Source organism: Pituophis catenifer, unplaced genomic scaffold (assembly GCF_029215685.1).
Source record: "Pituophis catenifer annectens isolate HBS135680 unplaced genomic scaffold, rPitCat1.0.hap2 SCAF_6, whole genome shotgun sequence".
Lineage (NCBI taxonomy): Eukaryota > Metazoa > Chordata > Lepidosauria > Squamata > Colubridae > Pituophis > Pituophis catenifer.
In genome coordinates, this window is record NW_027256886.1 from 36,523,694 (window position 1) to 36,545,385 (window position 21,692).

General features: G+C 33.7%; 2 protein-coding genes across 4 annotated transcripts in view; one reads left to right on the top strand and one right to left on the bottom strand.

Moving 5' to 3' along the window:
- Window positions 1-1,401: 1,401 nt before the first annotated feature.
- Window positions 1,402-20,981, top strand: CEP63 (centrosomal protein 63). 2 transcript variants are annotated; one of them, XM_070945337.1, is made up of 15 exons: window positions 1,402-1,472; window positions 3,044-3,109; window positions 4,081-4,258; window positions 6,000-6,095; window positions 7,821-7,943; window positions 8,696-8,809; window positions 12,331-12,564; window positions 12,779-12,924; window positions 13,837-13,947; window positions 14,221-14,335; window positions 16,279-16,476; window positions 16,784-16,849; window positions 17,995-18,200; window positions 18,647-18,929; window positions 20,528-20,981. In XM_070945337.1, the coding sequence occupies exons 1-15, from the start codon at window positions 1,459-1,461 to the stop codon at window positions 20,684-20,686; spliced, it is 2,109 nt and encodes a 702-aa protein (XP_070801438.1). In that variant the 5' UTR covers window positions 1,402-1,458; the 3' UTR covers window positions 20,687-20,981. The 2 variants fall into 2 exon arrangements, with proteins under 2 accessions (XP_070801438.1, XP_070801439.1); XM_070945338.1 differs by lacking the exon at window positions 8,696-8,809.
- KY (kyphoscoliosis peptidase) overlaps window positions 16,372-21,692 on the bottom strand; it is a 51,867-nt gene continuing 46,546 nt past the window's right edge. Inside the window, exon 11 of one of the 2 annotated variants that reach the window (XM_070945342.1) lies at window positions 16,372-16,428. In XM_070945342.1, coding sequence (XP_070801443.1) covers window positions 16,382-16,428 — 47 coding nt within the window. In that variant the 3' untranslated portion in view covers window positions 16,372-16,381. Of the gene's footprint in view, window positions 16,429-20,459; window positions 20,573-21,692 lie in introns of those variants that run through there. The other variant, XM_070945343.1, reaches the window with a different exon arrangement.

A 21,692-nucleotide genomic window follows, 5' to 3' on the forward strand; every position in this document is an offset into this window, starting at 1 on the left:
AATTCTTCCCCCCTCGGAGCGACTTGGAGGTAACGGAAGAACTTCGGGGAAGGGGATGGTGGTGTGCGGGAGAGCGGGAGCGGGTTGTTCGTCTGTACGCCTCGTCGTTTCCTTTTGGCGGGGAACCTTAGGTCTCTGAAGTGCTCTGAGTACTTGGCGTCAGTTATTTGCCTCCGAGTTGGCTCCCTTTCTGATGCTTTGCTTTCCGTTCTCTTAGTCCGCTGCTGTCGGTTCGCCCTTATTCATTTTGTCCTACTGAGTGATGCCAACCCAGCTGTTGGTGTTCGACATGTGATGTGAACCCAGAACGTTGGATTAAATGAATAAACCGTGACCCAGTGCAAGTGTCGCGCGAATGCGGGCATTCAATCCCCATCTCTCATTTACTGGTCTTTGCCCAACTGCTTTCCTTTACAACGGATGAGACAAGAATTCTTTCCGAGCAAGGAAGGAAGTCTCAATGTAGACTTTAAAAATAATTTGAGATGCTATTTTACAGATGTTTGAGAAGGCCCTAGTTGAAAAACCTGACGTTTTGAATCAAAATCAGAAGATGCGCTTCTTTTCATATCCGAGGACGCCTCACTTCACTGATTTAAGTATCAGTGTAATACTTAATGTAGGAAATTATTCTCTAATAATTTCAAACAAAAGTGCACTCTTCTTGGTTGGCTAATCAGTACTTGGAAAAAGATGAGATATTTTATTTTTGGACAGGGTATATACCGATATAAATAAATCTTTTTCACATTCTTTTTTTTTTTTTAAAAAAAAAGGAAGGTACATACTTAGGGAGTTATTAGAAGCTTAATTAAACCAGCTGCAATTCAATTAATTATTGTGGGTCTTTAGAGGCAGTGGTGGGATTCAGCCAGTTCGCACCACTTGGGGAGAACTGGTTGTTAACTTTCTGAGCAGTTTGGTGAGCTGGTTGTTGGAAGAACTCATTAGGGCAGAGAACCGGTTGTTAAATTATTTGAATCCCATCATTGTTTAGAGGATATTTTTTGCCATGATATGCTAGGAAATTAACCTTTACTAGCTCTTAAATTCAACTTACCCCATCACCTCATGTTCTCTATTCATTGACCTTTTTAGTTGCTGCATTAATGGTCTGACAGGAAATAACATAAATAAATATGTACCAATCACCACTGACTGAATATGTTTTTTAGGCACACTGGGGATACAGTCAAAGTGTAGTTTGTTGTTAAATATAGTTTAGGAAATGCCATTGGTGAGTTTTTAATCTGATGATTTGAGAAAAGAATGGAGAAAAATATGAACCATAAAATAGCAAAAATTGAAACTGTTTATTAAATCTAAGAGGCATGCTTCTTATTGTTATATGTTATTTCTTTTTTGCCTTAACAGAAATGAAAATAATTGGGACTTTAGAGGAAAAAAATCTGAGAAAATGGAATGATGTCTTTGTTTACACTAAGTATTAAATACTAGATGGCAGCTTTCAGGTAAATTCTGAATTTAAGATACTTTTTAAGGAGTAAGTATTTAGTATTCATTCTTAACAATTTATTGGCAAACTGAAGCAGTCGGGGCTGGTTTACATATATCTGATTAAATATAGCCATTCTATGGTGAAGGGAGCAGGTGTGCAAGATCTTTCCAGTATTCAGATAAGACTTTCAATGGACTCTTTCAGTGGATTCTTTAATTATTCCTTTCAGCAAGGTACAATTCAACAATCAAAATGAAGAAGTAATAAACTAAGATCAGTTAAAATAATACAAAAGCAACAAAATAAATATACAATAACGTATCTACAATCACAGTAACAATAACTTAAACATCTGCAAAATCCTAACATAAATGGCTGCCCACAAATAATGAGGGATAGGTGTTTTGGCTCATATGGTGCAATTTTTCAATGGGATAGATCAGATGCTAAATTTTGCTAGGTCAATTTGTGAACCAGTCTGCAATCTTATAAAGGCAGTATGCTTGCCTCTGATATCTCAGGTTTCTAATCTTAGTATCAATTGGGAGTTTTTCTGTAAAAATACTATTATTATTATTATTATTATTATTATTATTATTATTATTATTATTATTATTTATTCAATTTATATACCGCCCTTCTCCTAGTGGACTCAGGGCGGTGCACAGCCAAAACTAAAATACATAGCAATACAAAATTTAAAATTAATTAAAAGAATTATATACTTTGGCCCGAATTAAAACAGTGCGAATTAAAACCCATTAACAAATTAAAACTAAACAATTAATAACCATTAAAAACTAAAATCTATAAAACTGTTGTGTATGTGAAAATCATTTTAGTTCAGATATTGCATCTATACATCAACATTTCTTAAAAGAAACATCTTCGGGGTCGTTTGTAGTTCTTCAATCTGAAAATAAACTACGGTGCATCGTTTGGGGTGGGTGATGCCTTTCTTTTCTTGTTTTGAAAAAGAAAAGACACAAAGTAAAAATAATTGCAACAAACACATTTTTATGAATAGCTTTAAAGTTACTTTAGAACCCTTAATTTTATACTATGGCAATGTAGTATGAAATAAAGCTTGCTTAGGTATTAAAATTTTAGCAAATGTTTGCTAGTTTATTTTTGTATTATTTTTAGTTTATAGACTATAGGTCAGTGATGGCGAACCTTTTCGGCACTGAATGGCGAAAAAGGAGTGCGCGCACGCGCAGCAGCAAGTGCCAAAAAGGGAACACTTCACATGCGCATGCACACCAGAAACCTGGAAGAGCAATGGGCAACGCCATGTATGCCAGGTGGCATGGCTCCGCATGCCACTTAGGGCAGACATGCCATAGATTCGCCATCAAGGCTATAGGTTATAGTCTTCCCAACATTTAGCCTGTAAAGCTATTGAAGGGTTAACTATCCCCTAACATAAATTGTGTAATTCTTCAGTGATTTTCTTATTTTTTAATTGTGGGGCAAATAGCAAATATCAAGTGTGTGTGTACTCTCAGTGTGAAAGGAGAAATGATGATAGCTTATTGTACCACAATTTTCATTCTCTCCCCCCCCCCCCCCCCCCACCAACAGCTTTAAGGGAAGTGATTTCAGGATGGAGGCATTGTTGGAGAAAATGCAAACCCAAAGACGTGACAGGTGTGTATTTGCTATTTTTTGAAACTGTTATTAAAATAACATTAGGTATCAAAGCAAAAATATATTAGCTACCTCCTTTACCAAATTGTCAGTAAAATCCACATTTATTAAATGTACCAATTTGGAGTGTTTTTCTCCATTACAGTACAAAATTTCTGAATTGACAAAAATGTGCATTCATTTATAATTTGTATTCCTTTTTACTAAAGTAAACCAATTTAACAATCATGTTGTTAAGTATTATTTTAAATAAACTTTTAAGAAAGTTTTGTAATTCAGAAACAGCTATGTTTTTGCTTCTTTCTTAATACCTTGTTTAAATGCAGCTGCAAAGGATGTTTAAAACAGTAATACTATATTTAGCTTTTAAAGTTGTTGTACAGATTAATTCAGGCTAATTACAGAGAGATATGTAAGCCGTCCTAATGCGCACCTAAGTACACTCTACATTGAGTAAAGTAATTCTCCTTAAGAATTAGCTATGTAGAACTAAAAATAGCTATTAGATTATTCTAATTTTAGAACACATATATCAGTTATGTTCAATTTCAGAAAATGTTTATAATTATACTTATAGTTCTGATAATAATGAAAAAATAACACTCTATGGGCATCATAATTGTGGAGAGGTATAGGGAAGTTGAGTGCATCTATTATAGTACCAGGGATCTTTGAATGGTTGTTAACAAGTGATTGTTAAACAAGAACCATCTATACTTATTTTATGCAGCTGCATAATACCAGGAAAAAGTACAGCTGTTTTAAGAAGTTATGGATGGATATTATGTTTGCATTTTTGTATACTCTGAAGCACTTTTTTGAATGAGAACCTAAATCTGCTACGTCGCCCTGCTATCGAATATTACCAATGGCTAGGGGCTGATCCGGAGAAAAAGATGATGAAAGCTTTGCTTACCAATATCAGTTTTCTGATTATTGTGCCATCAGTAAAGCTATTTTCTTGACAGCAGAAGTTTCCAGACTTCATGTGAAGCAGAACTGCAAGAATTGATGAAACAAATTGATATCATGGTGGCTCACAAGAAAGCTGAATGGGATACTCAAACTCAGGCTTTGGAGTCTTGTTTAGAACTCCGAGACCAGGAGCTGTCCTCCCTCAAAAATGCAGCAGAGGAGAAACGCAGAGAGGTATCTCTATGAACTTCATGTAATTTTCATTTTATTTAAATAGACAATTTGAACATTTCTGGAGGTCATTTAAAGGGATTGTTCCCTAAGTAAAAATGCTGTGAAATGAAGTGTATCCACTATTCATAGTTTGAGAATTCTGCAAATAGTATGTGAATAGTATTCATTTGATACAGTTAAAGTGGTGGATTCACCATTACTTTTTTTACTTCTGCTTTTCTCATTCGTTCTCTATATTGAAAAGTTTTAGGTGTTATGTATTTCCGGGTGTTCCGCTGCGCACTGAAGACCCTGTTGTTCCGCCAGGCAGGGCTGTCAATATAATAATTTTATATTATTTTATATAATAATAATTTTAAATTGGGGTATTTTAATTTTTGGGGTTTTAAATCGGCCAAATCTATTTAATTATTTTAATTTTTAATTATTGTTGTGTCTTGTGTTTTTAGATTGGCTGTACACCGCCCTGAGTCCTTCGGGAGAAGGGCGGTATAGAAATAAAATTATTCTTATTCTTATTCTTATTCTTATTCTTATTCTTATTCTTATTCTTATTCTTATTCTTATTCTTATTCTTATTCTTATTCTTATTATTATTCTTATTATTATTATTATTATTATTATTATTATTATGTGTTATTGTATCATGATTTGATTCACACTTTATTGTCAAAACCATTTAACTGGTCATTGATAAAATATTGTAAAATTTAAGAACATAATACCAATAGCCAAGAAAAACTATCTATCTGTCTTTCTATCTATCTTACATGCAATCTCTTATCAGACTCCAAAAATGGCACTGGGCTCTTAGAACTTTTTCATATGAGGGATTTATATTGCATATAAATGTATGCAATATACATTTTTCCTTTGATGATTTGGTTGGATGTGCTGATGATATTTATTTATTATCAGATTTGTATGGCCATCCATTTCACAAAAAGTGACTGTGGGTGGTGTTTTGGATATGCTATAAATCGATACTATAGAAAAGTTCAGTGTCACACATCTTTTCTTAAAGAGAACGCTACATTATGGATGCATCGACTCATAAAATATGATATCCGTGGTTGTTACTTTTTTCCCCTTAAGAGAGTAATGTGAAGGACCAAAATTAGTTTTTAAATTAACAGTTTTATTCTCTTACGCCTTTCTCCGATATATTTAAACTGTCAGAGCACCTGAATTAGGCAGTGCCAACGCAAATAAATTTAAGACAATTTTGATATTGAGCTACTTCTAGAAAAAGTAAAGTGGGTCCAGATTGTAATTATGAATACCTGAAACTCCTTAGCAACCCCTTGCTTGTACATCTTGACTCTAGGAGAGTATGTTTGCAATGGGAAATAGTTGCTACAATTTGTAGGAAGACTTCTTTATGATGTCCCACCAGTTTTGTTCATGTCTTATTTAAATATGGAAAATTAATTTTACTCATGTTGTGTCATCAAAAGATTCTGAAGATTGGATCAGTTTTACTTTCTATTTAGAAAATAATCTTGTTTATTCATTTCCTTATCAAGGCAAATAAGTGGTATAGGGAGGAAGAAGGGAGAGTAAAAGGGTCTGCTTTACTAATTTAGAGTTCTGACTCTTTGCTGGATTGTTATTTGCCTGGACAAACATTTATATATTTAGTTCTGTGGCTCCATAGGTTTGCTGTTTTTCCATCCCATTATCCAAGTAATTTTTCTCAGATAGACTTTTCTGTATTAAACTCTATACTGTTATCCTCCAGACTGAGAGATTATGCCAGAGATTAGATGAGATGGAGCAACTGAATCGTGAGATGACTATAGAATATGAACGTCAATTAACAAAAGTCCAAAATGAGGTGAGCTCTCTGAAAGATAGGTGAACTGCCTTGACCAAAATGTAAAGTGGGTTTCTTCATAATCATATCTGTTAGATAGATATTGAAATCAAAGAATATGGATTGATTTCAGATGAATAAAGGCAAACATTTTGAATAAGAGTGAGTCTTATATAACAGAAGACAGTGATGAATTATTTACTTCAATGTTAGTGTGCGTGTGTTTCTGTATTTTGAAAGTTTTTTTCCAAAATAAGAAACTAAAAGGCTTGCCATTTTTTTAACTATTTCAGTTTAAAATTTCAGATGTTGTAGTGTCATTTCATGTTCAGTTTGTGCTTTTTATTTTTTCTCTCTTTATTTGCTGAAGAGATTAGTAGTGCATTAAATTTGCCCCTGGAGAGTTAAAATTTTGTTTTATTCTAGGCCAGGCCTACACAACTTGTTAGGGGAAAGGGCCACATTGATAAATTAAAAATCACAGGGACCCCAAAGGAATACCTAGTGCATCGATTAGCTGTTTGGTGGCTAGCAAAAGAGTGGTAGCACTGGAGCTGGTAGACCTGGAAGCATTAGAACAGTGGTTCTCAACCTGTGGGTCGGGACCCCTTTGGGAGTCGAACAACCCTTTCACAGGGGTCGCCTAAGACCATCGGAAAACACATATTTTCAATAGTCTTAAGAATAATTTTATGGGATCACCACAACATGAGGAACTATATTAAAGGGTCGCAGCATTACGAAGGTTGAGAACCACTGCATTAGAGGCTCTAAATTATGCACAATTTGAGCAGCCCTGGCAAATTTATTGACATTTCAAAAAAAAAAAAAGATAGTGGGATACTCAAGTGCAGAGGCCACACAGTGTTCAGGTCTGCTCTGGGCTGTTGATGAAATTAAATTTTGTGTTCTTCCTTTTGCAAGTTGAAGACATTATTTCATGAATAATGATTCTTGTTTAGGAGGTCCCTCCAGGAAAATAGGAAGGATTCCATCAAGCTAGATTGAAGTTCAGTGGAAGATCTTTATAAAGTTTGGAAGCTGGAATCACAGCACAATTGAACATTAAATAAGGTTTAAAAGCACCAGTAGTTTGTAATAGTAATTAACGGGGTAATCCTCATATCTTATTTTTCATTTATAAGAATAATTATGCCTCTATTTGTAGTATCCCAAGTTGCTGTTGGTTGTTTATCCTTATTGATCTGTACAATAAAAATGAAATCCTTGTGCAATGTTCACTTTCTTCTTTTCCCTCAGCAGTGTGACACTTATAGCAGGCTAATTTGATTTAATAAAATACTCATCTTAAAGAAATATACATACTGTTTGAAATGAAATATAAAATTATTCATAGTTCATTGGCAATATTGCTTCTTTGTTTACTTTTTTAAAACTTTTAAACTATCCGTGTTCTATTTCTATTTTCTTGATCTTTTGTTCATGCTTGATTTGATGATAGTTAAGTTTGGAATTTTCAGATATTTACTTTCTTTACTGTATTTTCAATGAAAGATGGTTAATTTGTACTTGTTATAATAAGGACATTTCACTGAAACAAAACCATAATAAGAACTCTTGACTATCAGTCCATTAAGTTTTTGCAACATTTCAGAAATATTCATACTCTCCTTAATTTAATTTATAAATATGAATTTTCTGGTCATTGAAAACAGACTAGGTGTTTTTAAAAATGTATTCCTCTTTTTTAGTATTTATGCTCAAAACTATTTTTCTTTTTTCCAGCTAGCTAGGTTGAAAAGAAGTTATGAAAAATTGATGAAGAAACAGTTAAAAGGAACTAGGCAATCTTCCAAGAGCCAAGAGGAGGATCAGTCTGAAATAAAGATTCTGACCAAGAAATTAAAAGTAGGTGGAAAAATTGTCTTGATCAGAATTTATAAATTCAAGTAGGTCTGAATAGGTTTTGAAAAATCTCAAGATTTTTATTTTAAATTTGGAAGTACGAGACCTTACCTCAGTATAAGTCCAATTGAAATTAATGGGCGGCTTAGTTTCACATAATTGCTCAGTAAAAAAAGTATATTTAACCATGATCCACCACCAACATGTTCTTTTTTCTTATGGTTCCTAAATATAAGTTCCAGTGTGGATTCTAACTTTGGCATAGGTCCCGGGAGATGACTGAGGTACAGTTGTACCTGCCTAGTTGTCTGGGAACAATTTGATTCTGTTGCAGCTGAAGAAATAGACAGGGTCCTGATGTTTTGGAGGTCAACCACCTGCTCTTTAGATCAATGCCATCACAAATATTCATGCCACTCAAATATCAGGTTATATCTTTCTAACTTCAAGAGCCTTCTGTTCTTCAGCAGAATTCACTTTTTTATCCAAACTGATTTTAATCTTTCTGTCATTAATTCTTCAGCATTGTTTCTGAAGTATGTTATCAGATTTTTGCTATGCCATACTTGCAAGGTATATGCTACTTGTAACGTTTCTTTGGAAAGCAGAATGTTAATACCTTAAAAACAACTGTTAAGTCTATTTAGCCAATAATATCCAATAACTTAATATCAGAATTTAGCTTAATCTTGAAAGGAACTCCAGAATACTCTTAAGCATCCAGATTGTAAGTAAATAGTTATTATCTTTTCTAGGAGTTCCATGAAAAGTCTTTAGATTGGGAAAAGCAGCGCCTGCAATACCAGCAGCAAATTGCTTCATTGGAAGCACAGAGGAAGACTTTAGCTGAGAAGTCTGAGCTAGTTCAGGTACAGTTAAGTTGAACTGTTTGCCGGGAAGGCAGTCTTGAGTGTTTATTCAAACAACCATTGAAGTGAGTCTCTTGTGGGATAATCGTGTCCTGTTCAGTATGTAAAGTGGTGCTTCTAAGTACATAGCTTTGGGTCATTTTCCTCAATAAATATATGAACAAGCATAATGTTTTGACTCATTCGTTTAATTTGGCTTCTCTATATTTAGTTTTATGATTTGGGTAGAGAATAGATAGATCCATGTTCTAGGTCATATTTATGCAGACATATAGAAAATCATGGTTTTCCCAGTTGCAATGTATGGCTGTCAAAGTTGGACCATAAGGAAGGCTGAACACCAAAGAATTGAGGCCTTTGAACTATGGTGCTGGAGAAGACTCCTGCGAGTCCTTTGGACTGCAAGGCGATCAAACTGGTCAGGCCTAGAGGAGATCAACCCTGACTGCTCTTTAGAAGGCCAGATCCTGAAGATGAAACTCAAATACTTTGGCCACCTAATGAAAAGGAAGGTCCCACTGGAGAAGAGCCTAATGCTGGGAAAGATTGAGGGCAAAAGAAGAAGGAGACGACAGAAAATGAGATGGCTGGATGGAGTCACTGAAGCAGTAGGCGTAAACTTAAATGGACTTGAGAGGATGGTGAAGGATGGTGAAATGGACAGGAAGGCCTAGAGGAACATAGTCCATGGGGCCGCAATGGGTCAGACACAACTTCGCAACTAATAACAACAACATAGAAAATTCATAAAGGTTGACAAACTTCTAAGCACCACTGTGCATATAGTCAGGAAATAATCTAAAATCTGTTCAGTAACTAATAGGCACTGTTCCTTTTTGCTATTAAGTTCCCAAACAGTGTTTTGGGCGGTAAAACAAATAGTATGATTTTAAAAAATTATTTTGTTAAAGGCTTTGTAGCAACTAAATGCCTGATATGTACCACAATATATGCGATAGATGTAAATGATGCTTTTCATAAATAGTATAGGTATATTATAAAATATGCATCTGGTATATAACCGAAATATCCTAAGTTCTATTGTTTATTTCTCATGAGGTTAAAAGCAGACTTTCACAATGTTAAAAAAAAATAATTATATATTGGCTTAAGGCTACTGTGGTTTAGTTTAACAGATGAGGTTCCATCTGCAAAACTTGCTGTGACAGCTAAGAAGCTCTTGCTGGGAGCTTTCCACTTAATGGATTACTGAGCTGCCTCTGAATAGAAGTCTGCATGGCAGAAATTGACTGCGATGGGATTGAAGCTGACACTGATGGTGGCTTTGCAAAAGGCAGATGCTGATAATGGCTTGGGAACAAGGGTGTCTTTTTAAAACAAATACCTTGTTGAAGTTATACATAGGTTCTTGATAGTTCAGCCTTTTAAAACTGGGTTTCAGAGAATCTTGCCTGGTATACGTCTGTTAGTGACAAGATAATAAAAGAAGAATATTTTGCATTTTTATTTTCAAGTCTAGTTGTGTATTTGCCACATTCATGTTTCTGGCTGTAGTCATGAAAGTTAATAATGAATGTTCTCCATAAAAATATTTGCTTCCCCAGCAGAGAATCTATTGATTATTTATTTATTTGTTACTTGGTTAGATGTTTTGTGTGTGTATTATATATATATATATATATATATGTATGCCAGGTGAAAATCATTTGATACAAAATAACACTGTAGAACTCTGCTGATAGCTAACTATTCAGGCTGTCTGGCAAAACAGATCCATTCAGTGCCCTTTGAAAAGTAATATTGGGGGAATCAGAGATCCTCAGATGCAAATTTGGGTAAAGCAAATGGTATTGTAGAATATTTTAGGGACACATTACACTGAATTACAAAATTGTTTTGTTGACAAGTGGGGTGGGGTTACTGTCCCTATTTACAGACTTATGCAAAACAGAATATATATGTGATTGGGAAGAGCAACTACGTATTTCATGTATATAACACATTAGGTGTGTATAAAGTCAGTGAGGCCGTAGGGTGTAGCTATGAGGTATTGGGGCAAAGACTTCAAAGACAATTGAGTTTTGAAAGAAGAAAAAGGCAGTATTTCATGAAGAGAGTTCTGTTTCTTTCTAGGGCAGGGGTGTCAAACTTGTTGCCCATGGGCTAATGCGTCACGTGCTGGCTCTGACCCCACCTGGTTTAGCGAAGGGGGAAAAAGTCCAAATGCTGCCATGATGATGCAAGTTTGACACTCCAGTTCTAGGGAGTTACTTTATTTTGCTTTCCCAGAGCTCTGCATATGTCATCCCAGTATCTTTCCTTGGCATATTGGCATGCTTTGGCCTTCTAAATGTTTTGTGAGTGAGCAAATAGTTTTTCCTGAGAAGATTTATTGAAGTCAGGGGATTGTAATTTGACCCCAACAATTCTTTTAACAGAAATCTCAGGAATTTCTGCAAACTGTGTTTTGCTTGACTTGTTAAATCAGTGACAAAAAAATGTTAAATGTACTTCTGTAATATTTGCTTTTGCAAATCTTTAAAAGTCCCGCCCCCCTAAAAATTACTGTCATGGTCAACACTAATAGGTAATAAAAAGGAAACTTGGCAAGAATATTTTTTTATCTTGTTACAGCTCACATTATGCTCTCCTAACTTCTACTATTTTGACAGATCACAGCCATGTTAGCCTTCTGTGCTGTATTAAATTTTGATTGCTTCCCCTGCAGCCCAAGCACCTTGCTTTTCTCAGTTTTGTAGTAGAACTGAAAGGTGGAGTGTAAGGAAAAAAATTGTAAATTTGTGAGCAAGAATAAAAAATGGTATGCAATATTTCTGTCTTTAAAATAAATCCTGTAACAGTAACTTTTATTTTTGAAATAAGTTTATTTAGATTTATGTCATTTGCAATGTATTTTTTTTTTACTTTTAATATATGAGGAGCCTATTAGTCTCAATTAGTCTGAATTAGTCAGAAATTTGGGCTGCTTGCAATAATCAGTCAGAATTTGTATCAGTTCTAATACAGCTCACATGGAAAAATAAGAGTGTTTCCTCAGATGTCTCATTATCTCTGGCATTGAATCCTTTACAGGGATAACCCCTTTTTCTAGCTTGAATTGGACTTTTGTTCTGCTTGCTTTGGAAAAACTTGAACATCTCATGAAGAAGAAGTCTAGAACAATGCCCGATGCCATCCTTCATTTCATAAATTCTCAAAACACTTCTGAGATTTAATCTTTGAGATTCAATTTTTGAACTTTTCTTTTAAGGACCAAAGCTGAGTTGCAGATAATGGGATCTGAAGGTGGTCAATTATCTCCTTGGCCTAATAGAATGGTATTCTTAATTGGATAAAGATCTGATAGAGTTAAATATATGCTATGTTCTGAGAAATTTTTCTAGCCACAATGCCTTATTTCTACAATGGAAATAAGCTTTGGAAAAAATAATCTGCTCACATTGGAAAATAGAATGACATGTAACATCTGCATCCAACTTAATTTTTATCCTTGAAAGATATTGCTTAATTTTAACAGAATAATGTTTTCTACTTTATAGACTCAACTGTGCAGCCGGAAGCAAATGTTTGAATCTGTGGAACTGGCAAGCCAATCTGAAATCCATCATTTAGCCAGCAAGTTGGAAAGAGCCAATGACACTATTTGTGCCAATGAATTGGAACTGGAGAGGCTGAATATAAGAGTAGATGATTTGACTGATACTAACCAGAAAATTCTGGCAGAACAACAAAAGCTTCTACACGAACTGAAACTTTCCCAGAACTCCCTAGAGGTGTGTGAATGAATTGCTTGGAAGCTGAATAATACAAAATGTGTAATAGTAATTACTTGGAATATTATTATTTAGCCACGTTGTTCTAGCATTCCATTGAGGCTAAGCAGGAAAAACGGTTTGGTAAGAAAGGGATTGTGTTCTCTATTGAAAGGTAAATTTAATCCCATATGTTAGATTTATTTCTTATTGAGTTTAATTTTCTCCTTTGAAGGTTATTCATGATGAAAAGATGGAACTCAGGGCCACTCTGCTGTCTCAGGAGGACTTCATCACGAATTTACAGATTTATCATGAACAGTTACAGAAAGAATTGTCCAAGCTGACTGAAACTCTGAATGTGAAAGAAACTTTTATCAGGTAGGTCTCCAAATATTGAGGAAAATATTGAACTTAGATTACTATCCAATATATCATTATTCTTTAATTAAGAATAGAAAATACGATTACATAGATTTATAACATAATTTAAAATATTTTCAGATTTTTTAAAGTAGGAAAACAGATGGATTGCCTTTATGTTGATTGTCAATACAACTGTTGCCTGTATATGAGAACTCAGCAAGCCAACAGTTTTTATAGAAAATCAGCACAATTTTGTTTGGCAAATTGAACTTTTTCTTAATATCCTAGTAGAGCAAAGATAATGAAAAGTTATCAAAATGCATTTGTGCATTATCATAATGTGAAAATGTGCCTCTGGCTGTTGATTGTCAACATCCTTGCTGCAATTTCTCTAGATTTGAAATTGCCAGTTCAGCCAGTTTATGCATTGTGAATCACATTTTTGAGACTCAATTTTTGCGGTGTTAAGAATGTGTGTTGCTGCCCAATGCATGCATGAAATTTCAACCTAACTGAATTCATTAAGTTTCCAGTATTGTTAAAGCTCATCTGGAACTCAGGTTTTTCTGCTCTAATCCAAACTCTAATCTCTAAACCAAACTAGCTCCCTTAATGTTCTAATAAAGTGTTTTAAATCAGTGTTCCAATATTAGGAAGACCAATGACAATTCAGGTTGAGATAATAATTTTAAAAGATGATTGGTAAGAGGTTATGTTGTCATGCCATTGACTGATAAAACCTACTGATGTAGTATTGTGGTAGAACTTCTTCTTTTATTACAATTTTGATAAATATTTAAAGTTATTTTAAAGACACATTACCGTTTTCATCTATGTCATGAGTGTCTACAGAAATGCCTTCCGGTACAACTGGTATAATTTACTTTGTTTGTTAGAAGGCTTCAAGCATTAACTTATTTTGTCTAGGCAGCTGCAAAAGACTACAGGAGCCAAACAAAACTACTATGGTGGAACAGAATTAGAGGAACATTTATGCCAGAGGTTCGATGGTGCTGAAGTGATTCAACTTGAGGGCAGGTACATGACCTCAAAAATTTGTTCATCTTTAAAAAGAAAACATAGGAATCATGTTATGGATCTCCAGTATTGTGGCCATGTACACATTTTGATTTTCTTCTGTTGAATTATTAACCTCAGAGCTGGATGAAATACTTTATGTGTATCTAAGTTACAGTTCAAATTAATAAAAACCCTATGAAACAAAAAATCAGTTGGATTTGTTAAATTTGGCCTTATGTTGCTTACAAAATACTTGCTTTTGATTTTCGCTTGTATCTTTCTTGGCTTTAGCTTGGGCTCTCCAGATGGAAAGTGCATCCAGCCATCTGAAGAGCAAATGGAGAAGTTTCTGGAGCTTCGACTAACAGAAGAACAGCTGTGCAAAGCCAAGACTGAGATAAAAAAAGTATGGATCTCTTGTACAAATAAATACATTAAAGTGCCCAATTTATATATCATTAAAACAGATCGGGGCAATATGGAATTTCTTAAATTGTGAAAATGTAGACATAGAAACAATTTATCATTAAAGGGTACTAAAACAGGAGGGATGAATTATATTGAAGATTATCCAGAATTTAAGATTATTTTCTTTGCAACTCAAAATACTCATTGCTTCCATTATTGTAATCTTCATGCCTGCAAGATGACTTTTCCATTTTCAAAATAAATTATTTATGGAAAAAAGCCCAATCTCTATTTCATGTAGGTAATGTCATGTTATGTAGGTAAAGTTAAATAGCTATAGAAAGTACAGACTAATATCTGTTTATATTTTGGACTGTCTAAGGTGCCTATTGCAGAATATTCATAAAAAAATGGCAAGAACTTCCCTTATGTCTCGTATCATTATTATTATAATTTCCAAAATTCCAGAAGAATAGTTGAATGCAATGAATTGCAGACAGAGAAAGACATCCAGCCTTGGCTGAAAAGAAAAACTGAGCATAACTGTGCACAATGAAATGACAATAGTGTAAAGCAGCAGGTTGAAATTAAATGGAAGATGGGCCAGCTGGTTGAGAGGGTATGCTTAGAAATATAGTTCAGGAAAGTTTTCTGTTAGATACCATCTGATACCATTTATCAAATGCTATGTTATCTTTACTGGTATATCTTTTGTTTTTCTTTTTTCATCAACTCGGAAGAACTTGAGACAAATTTTGAATATGAATCAACCTAAAGAAAGAAAAAATAAGTTCAAAAGGCCTGTCACTAAATCTATAGCTCCTTGTGGTTTTCTGAATTAAGACTTCAAATTTACCATAATCATCCATCCCTCAAAATTGTATGCCATCCACTAATGGTATTAGTGTCAAGGGCTGAGGTATATGACAGTATTTGTCATCTTCACATATTTAGGTGAAAGTTATATCCTCAGTATAATGAGGCTGCATTTACTCATTCAATCCAGCATCACAAGAAATAAAAATACCCAGTGTAGTTCAAGCTTAAAGGGAAAGCATCCATAAATTGTGATGTATGGGAATTTAAATATATGGGAATTTAAAACTATGAACTGAAGAACTGTTTAATTTTTTTCTTTCTTTCACACTGCTGACTTCAGAGGCAAAAATTGGTTCACTCAGTTTCTTAGTTCTGATCTCACACAAGGTTGTGGTTTAAGACCTATTGAAATGTTTGTGGGCATTATGAAGAAAAATAATGCTTAAGCTTATTCATGTTCCAGCAGATTGGCTTGTTAAAATGACTTTTTCATCTAAATTGAACTTAAGTTGCCCATTTAAGTTGCCTATGGCAATCTAAGCATACTGTTTTACATTCTCTTACAGTCCATATCAAATATTTATCTCAGACCAAGATGGATGATGATCCTATAGGAATAATGTGTAAAATATGGAGGAGTTGAAAGTATTGTATATGCCATCCTTTCTTTGAGCTGTAGTGGGAATTTTAGGGTCGACAGCTTTCTACTAGACCCATTATTTCCACTTTGTAAGAGCTGCTGGTGTTTACTATGAATGGCTTTAGGATGTTGTTTTTCTTTTGTGGAATTTGTACCCTAACCTGCTGATCTTTAGCAATTCAAACTGTTTTCTAAAACCAGTCTTACTTGGTCATATTTCTACATTGTTGTTGGCTGGTTTTAATGAAAATACAGGAAATCAATTAAGTTCTATTTGGTTGAATACAAGGACTTCAGATGATTCGTCCAACTGGAATATTTTAACTGTAACTTAATGCAATGGATTTCTGAAACATTGCGGCAGTATGATTCCTTAGCAAGGTAACAGGAAGAAATTATGCTACAGAGAGATTGGTAATAATATGCTCCATGATTTATCACAAAAAATGTTGACCTGCAAATTTGTATCCAATTCTGTCCAGCTGAAGGAAGAGCTATCCCGCAAAGAGCAAAGTCATAGCAGAGAACTGGAAGGAATGAGGCTTGAGGTTACCCAACTAACACGGGAACTGCATCAACGTGAGATCACGATGGCTTCTTCCTTGGATTCAACTTTAAGCTTAGAGCAACAACTAAAAATAGAAATTGAAAAAACAGAGCAAAAGACAATAGAACACAAGGTAAAATAATTGAATTTTACAATAATTATAGTATAGTAAAACAACTTGTTCAATTAAAAATAGTAATATGAGACTTGTTTTCTTTGGTTCCCTTGTTGTACACTCTTATTCTTTTTGGTAATACTTGTTCAGATTTAAATATAATTAGCAATAACTTCAGAATATGCAAGTTTGGCTTCTCATGTTCGAAATAATTTATGATACTAAAGTCCACATGGATTGATAAGAAGTATATAGCCAAGGGACTGTTTATTTCCTGCATCTAATCTATACTAACAATTTTTAAAAATTAAATTTATCTCTTAAGGCTGTTCTGTCTCAGTTGGAAGCCCTCAGACAAGAAAATCACCATCTGTCAGAGAAGCTGCAGAAGGTAGAATATATTTTGATTGAGCTGTGATATTTCCTTTGATGCATTGAGTTGCTTAAGTGGTTTGTTGTATAGACAAGTATTATTTTTATGCATTTATATATAGTTGAAGCTGCTTAGATAGCTTTCTCCTCAAAAACAAACTACTGTGTGTATCTACTATAGAGAGTAATAGTCAGATGTAAAGTTGATTAGGAAATTTGTTTCTCAATATATTCTACAGATTATGATTTTTTAAAAAAAGAAATAAATAAAGTATTATTTTATTTAGTATGACCACTAGATGTCAGTGCAAGTTCATAGTCTCAGTGCTGCCCTCTTGATCTCTGTATAAAGAGAGGACATTTTTTAAAAGAGACTCCATATGAGAATGAGCCCTTACAAATGTTTTATATTGGCATAAAATGAAACTAGGCTTACTGTTTTTGTATCAAATAAAAATATATATACTTTTTATAAAATTAACAATTACACAAGGATATTTTTTTTTTGAAAATTCATAATGAACTATTTGAATCTGATAAAAAAATTGTGGTTCTTGCAAATTAATTTTAATGAGTTAGGGTGCAGAAACTAACTCCAAAAATTTTAATCACTTACCCATGTAACCATGAAGAAACAAAATGGAAATGACAATTAAGAAATTCTTTTGCTCAAGGCAAGCAGTTATAAGTTATGTCCTAATTTGTGTTTATGCTTCTGTTTGGCTTTGTCCATAATAAGATTTTTAGATTCATTTCAGGCATTGTTGTTTATTTAAGTTTTTATATGGAGCAAAAATATGCTAATCATACAGCAACTTCTACTAAATGGAGTATTAGGAGATTGTGAGTATCCTCAGCAATCAGAGAGCAGTCTCATTGTTTTGGATCTGAATTATGAAGCTATATACATTGATTTGTGAGTGATCCACAAAGTGGTTTTGAAGTTCATATTCATTTGAGATGAAGGGAAATTTTGGTCTGTAGATTTGATTAGGTCAGATGATGATTCAGACATTTTGTGATTGACTTAACTTCCAAAGGGGTTCTTTCTTAATAAAAGACTTGTAAATTTCTTAAATCCCTAAAACAGAAAAAATAACTTTACAAGCAATTGAGTTTCATTAAACAAAAAATTGCTTTCTAACTTCTTTCTATCATTTTAAGGCAAAAAGTACTTCTTTTGTGGAATTCCAGGAAAGTTATAACAAGGTTTTAAATAAAGTGGAACTTCAGAATAAGCAACTACAGAAAGAATTAGCAGAAACTAGAACTAACTTGGAAGCTTCGTCTTGTGTTTCTCAGAGCAAATATGACAATATTGTGCAGCAATTGCAGCATCAGGTGACTGAGATAACAAATGCAGAAAACAAGTAAGAATTTTCATTTCATTTTCAAAAGAATTTTGAAAATGAAGATTTTTTTTGAAATCCTAACATATACTAGATTTTGATTTTTTTTAAAAAATGCTGAAGTACTTCAAAATCTGTTTTTGATAATTTTTAGTCATTTCCCATATTTTATTAAATGTAAATTGGATTTGATTAATTTTTTTCTACATTGTTGCCAAACAGAAAGAACATTGAAAAAAGATGTTCTTCTCTCTTCTTCCCTCCTGTTTTGTAAAAGACAGTTTCACGTGGTAGAAGCAGTTATAATACATGCCTTTTGAATAGCACAGAGGGAAATTACGTTTAAATTTTCTGTGGATTATATTGCATTCTGGGTGTGATTTCAGCCACTAAACATTTTTGCAGATTTTAAGCTTGAAAATCATTGGTCTGTTCGATCTAACATTCTATTTCTAATAAATTTACAGGAGAATGCAAGATCTGCAGTGCAAACATGAGGAAGAAATGAAAGCACTTCAAGCTAAATATGACAGGACTGTTAAACATTATGAGGAGGAACTCCAGAGAGCAAAACACTTTCCATCCAGAACGCTTCCTGTTTCTAGTACAGCTGCTGGACTACCTCATAGAACAAACAGTATTGAATCTTTGCCTTATGAATCTCTTGGGAGATCAGACATTTTGCTCTGTGAAGACCCAGAATTTTCTTACATGCTATCAAGAGACTGTGAGAAAGACTTTTCACCTTTGGTAAGCATAATAAAAGATTGTAAGGGATATACTATTTTCTGATACCATAATCTGTGAAGTTCTGCATTCATTTCAGGGTGTCCTCTTTGAAATATTTTCACTCACTAATGCCATGCTATTTCCCTTTCAATCTACATTGACTGGAACAAGAAATGAAAGAAAGATGAGAACCGTAAATTCCCAATTCCCAACTATAATAATTGGAAACTGTTCTCTAAATACTGAGGAACAATGCTTGTAAATCTGGTGCTAGTTTGCTGTTAACTTCGAATTCAGCAGAAAATATAGGGCAGAACACATTGCTGGGGAAAGGACTGCTGGAATGAGTGCTAAAACGTGATAGGTATACAGAGTGCTTTAACTGTTGGTATGTTTGACTTTTGAAAGTTAGTTTATCTACGAGAAGCAAATTCATATGCAAAAAATGAATAGAATATAAATATTTATATAAACTGAAAAATGTAACCTGTTGCTTATATGTACTTTTTGAAGTACTAATTATAAATTACCAATAAGATTTTTGAATATTTATTATTCAGTTTTCAAAGGCCTTATGGTTGCTGAGGAATGCCAGTAATTATGGGGGGGGGGGGCTGTTAAAGGTTTGCAGATGAATCTTCTTGTTGAGAAGTCAGTCTTATATATTTCACTGAGACTTTCAGCTCTAGGAGTATGTATCCAAATTAAACCTAGATGCATTAAAAGCCAAATGATAGTTATCATTTTCAATAAATGTTTTTTAATATGCAACCAAATATTCAATCTTGGTCAAAAAAGTTTTCAGAGATCATAAATGCAAATAAAGTATTTATTTAAGTGATTTGGCTTTTTAAAAATAGATATATATTTTAAAAATATGTAGATATTTATGTATCTAGCTTCTAAAGTGGGATTCCATTTGCAGTTAAATTCTTGTATTCAATGCAGAAACAAAGCTTTGCCTTCTGATTTTCAATTTATTATTTGTCTGTATCCAATGCTAAGAGCAATGTGCAGAATACAAAATAACAAAACTAAAAGGTATACAATGCAATAAAGTATGAACCATATAGAAGTCAGGGGCAAATGCTTCAAATAAAGTTTAAAGAGGTACATGTAAATTAGCTAATAACTAGATGCTGACATGCTTCACCAAAAGAGTGCCACAACCAGTCCTTGTGGTAATGCTTCCTAACATTTCCTTTTGGCACTACAAACAGTGCCTTCTAATTGGCAAGGATTGACATACACAGATAGAATAGAATAGAAAAGATGAAAAAAAAAAAAAGAATAATAACAGAGTTGGAAGGAACCTTATAGATCATCTTGTCTAACCCCCTGCTCAAGCAGGAGACCCTATACCATTTCTGACAAGTGGCTGTCCACTCTCCTGAATTAGTTGTACCTCATGTTGCAGTAATCTAGAAGCAAGGTTAGTAAGACGTTTATCACTGTAGCCTAGCTAGTTCTGAAACTAGTAAATCAGCTAGAGTTGAAATTACATTGTGAAACTGATAATATAGTTCTCTCCCTTTCATTGTTTAAATAGTAAAAATAAGCATTAGATTAAAATTGATTTTATTTGGTTCATAGCCTTGTTGAACATATTTTCTTTTTAGAGTCCTCTGCCTACCGCAAATGTAGATGTGATTGCTGCAAAGTTCCTAGAAGAAGAAGAAGAAAGGTCCCATCATATTTTGGAACGTTTAGATACACATATTGAAGAATTGAAAAAGGAGAGTGAAAGGACAGTACAACAGTTTACACACCAGAAGTAACTTGTGTTTTGGGGTTTGTGAATTGAAGAGCTGCTTCATTTATGCTGCTTTCTTTAGAAGAAAAAACACAGTTATTGCCCTCTGGAAGTAGTCTGCTTCTTTGTCTTAGGAAATTCAGTGGCAGTGAAATCAAAGAAATGAAATTTGTTTGTAGCAAAATACTTTGTCTGATTACAGTTATTGCACTACTACTGAAAACATTTCTAACTAACCTATAGCATTCTGCTCCCCTAAAGTAAAGAGCAAGCTTCAGGAGTGGATGGTGTTGTCCATCCAAGGAGAGTAAATATTTTATGTCTATGCATTCAGAAATAAAATGATGTAGAAACTTATTTTATTTTAATATGAATACAAATCATATTACTTATCATTTGAATATTAACTTTCTATCTATTTCTAAGATGCATTGAAACATAAAGTGGCTTGAGAAAAGAGAATGCCATTTTGCTTTTTGGGTTTTCTTGTTAATATTCTGTATGGTTTTTAGTTGCCATCAAACGTCAGATTAATGGTTCAGTAATGGTCCTTTGTGCACTTTCATAGCTGTAGAAAAAATATGGTCAAATAACTGTGTCATGGAGAGATGTTCTATTATATATGTTGATTCAAAAAGTGAAGTTCAATATAAGTAATAAACACCTATACATGGGAGCAATTTAACTTAAATTACAGCTGTCTTATGAAGTACTGCACAGCTGTTCCTAAGCATAAGAACAAATTTGGGAAGCTGGTTGGTATGCCAAACAGCTTTTAAAAAATTGTTTAGCTTCAGGAAGAAATGCAGATTTTAAAGCATGTCCTTGGGCAAAAGCTAAGAAACTAAGCATAACCTCTTCTTATTTTTAACCTTTTTCTCTAAATTACCAATAAGATACCAAGTTTTCAATGGCCAGGTGCAACATCTTACTTTCAGTGTAATTTCAAAGAAATGAAGATGTTTAGATTTTTACTCTTGGATTTTTGAAATGATAACTTCAGATTACGATTATGATTTTAAAAGTGGAAC

Coding starts and splice junctions, on each gene's coding strand:
- CEP63 (XM_070945337.1), top strand. Junction 6,096..7,820: donor TAACAAAAGTCCAAAATGAG/GTGAGCTCTCTG, acceptor TCTTTTTTCCAG/CTAGCTAGGTTGAAAAGAAG. Junction 12,925..13,836: donor GTGAAAGAAACTTTTATCAG/GTAGGTCTCCAA, acceptor TATTTTGTCTAG/GCAGCTGCAAAAGACTACAG.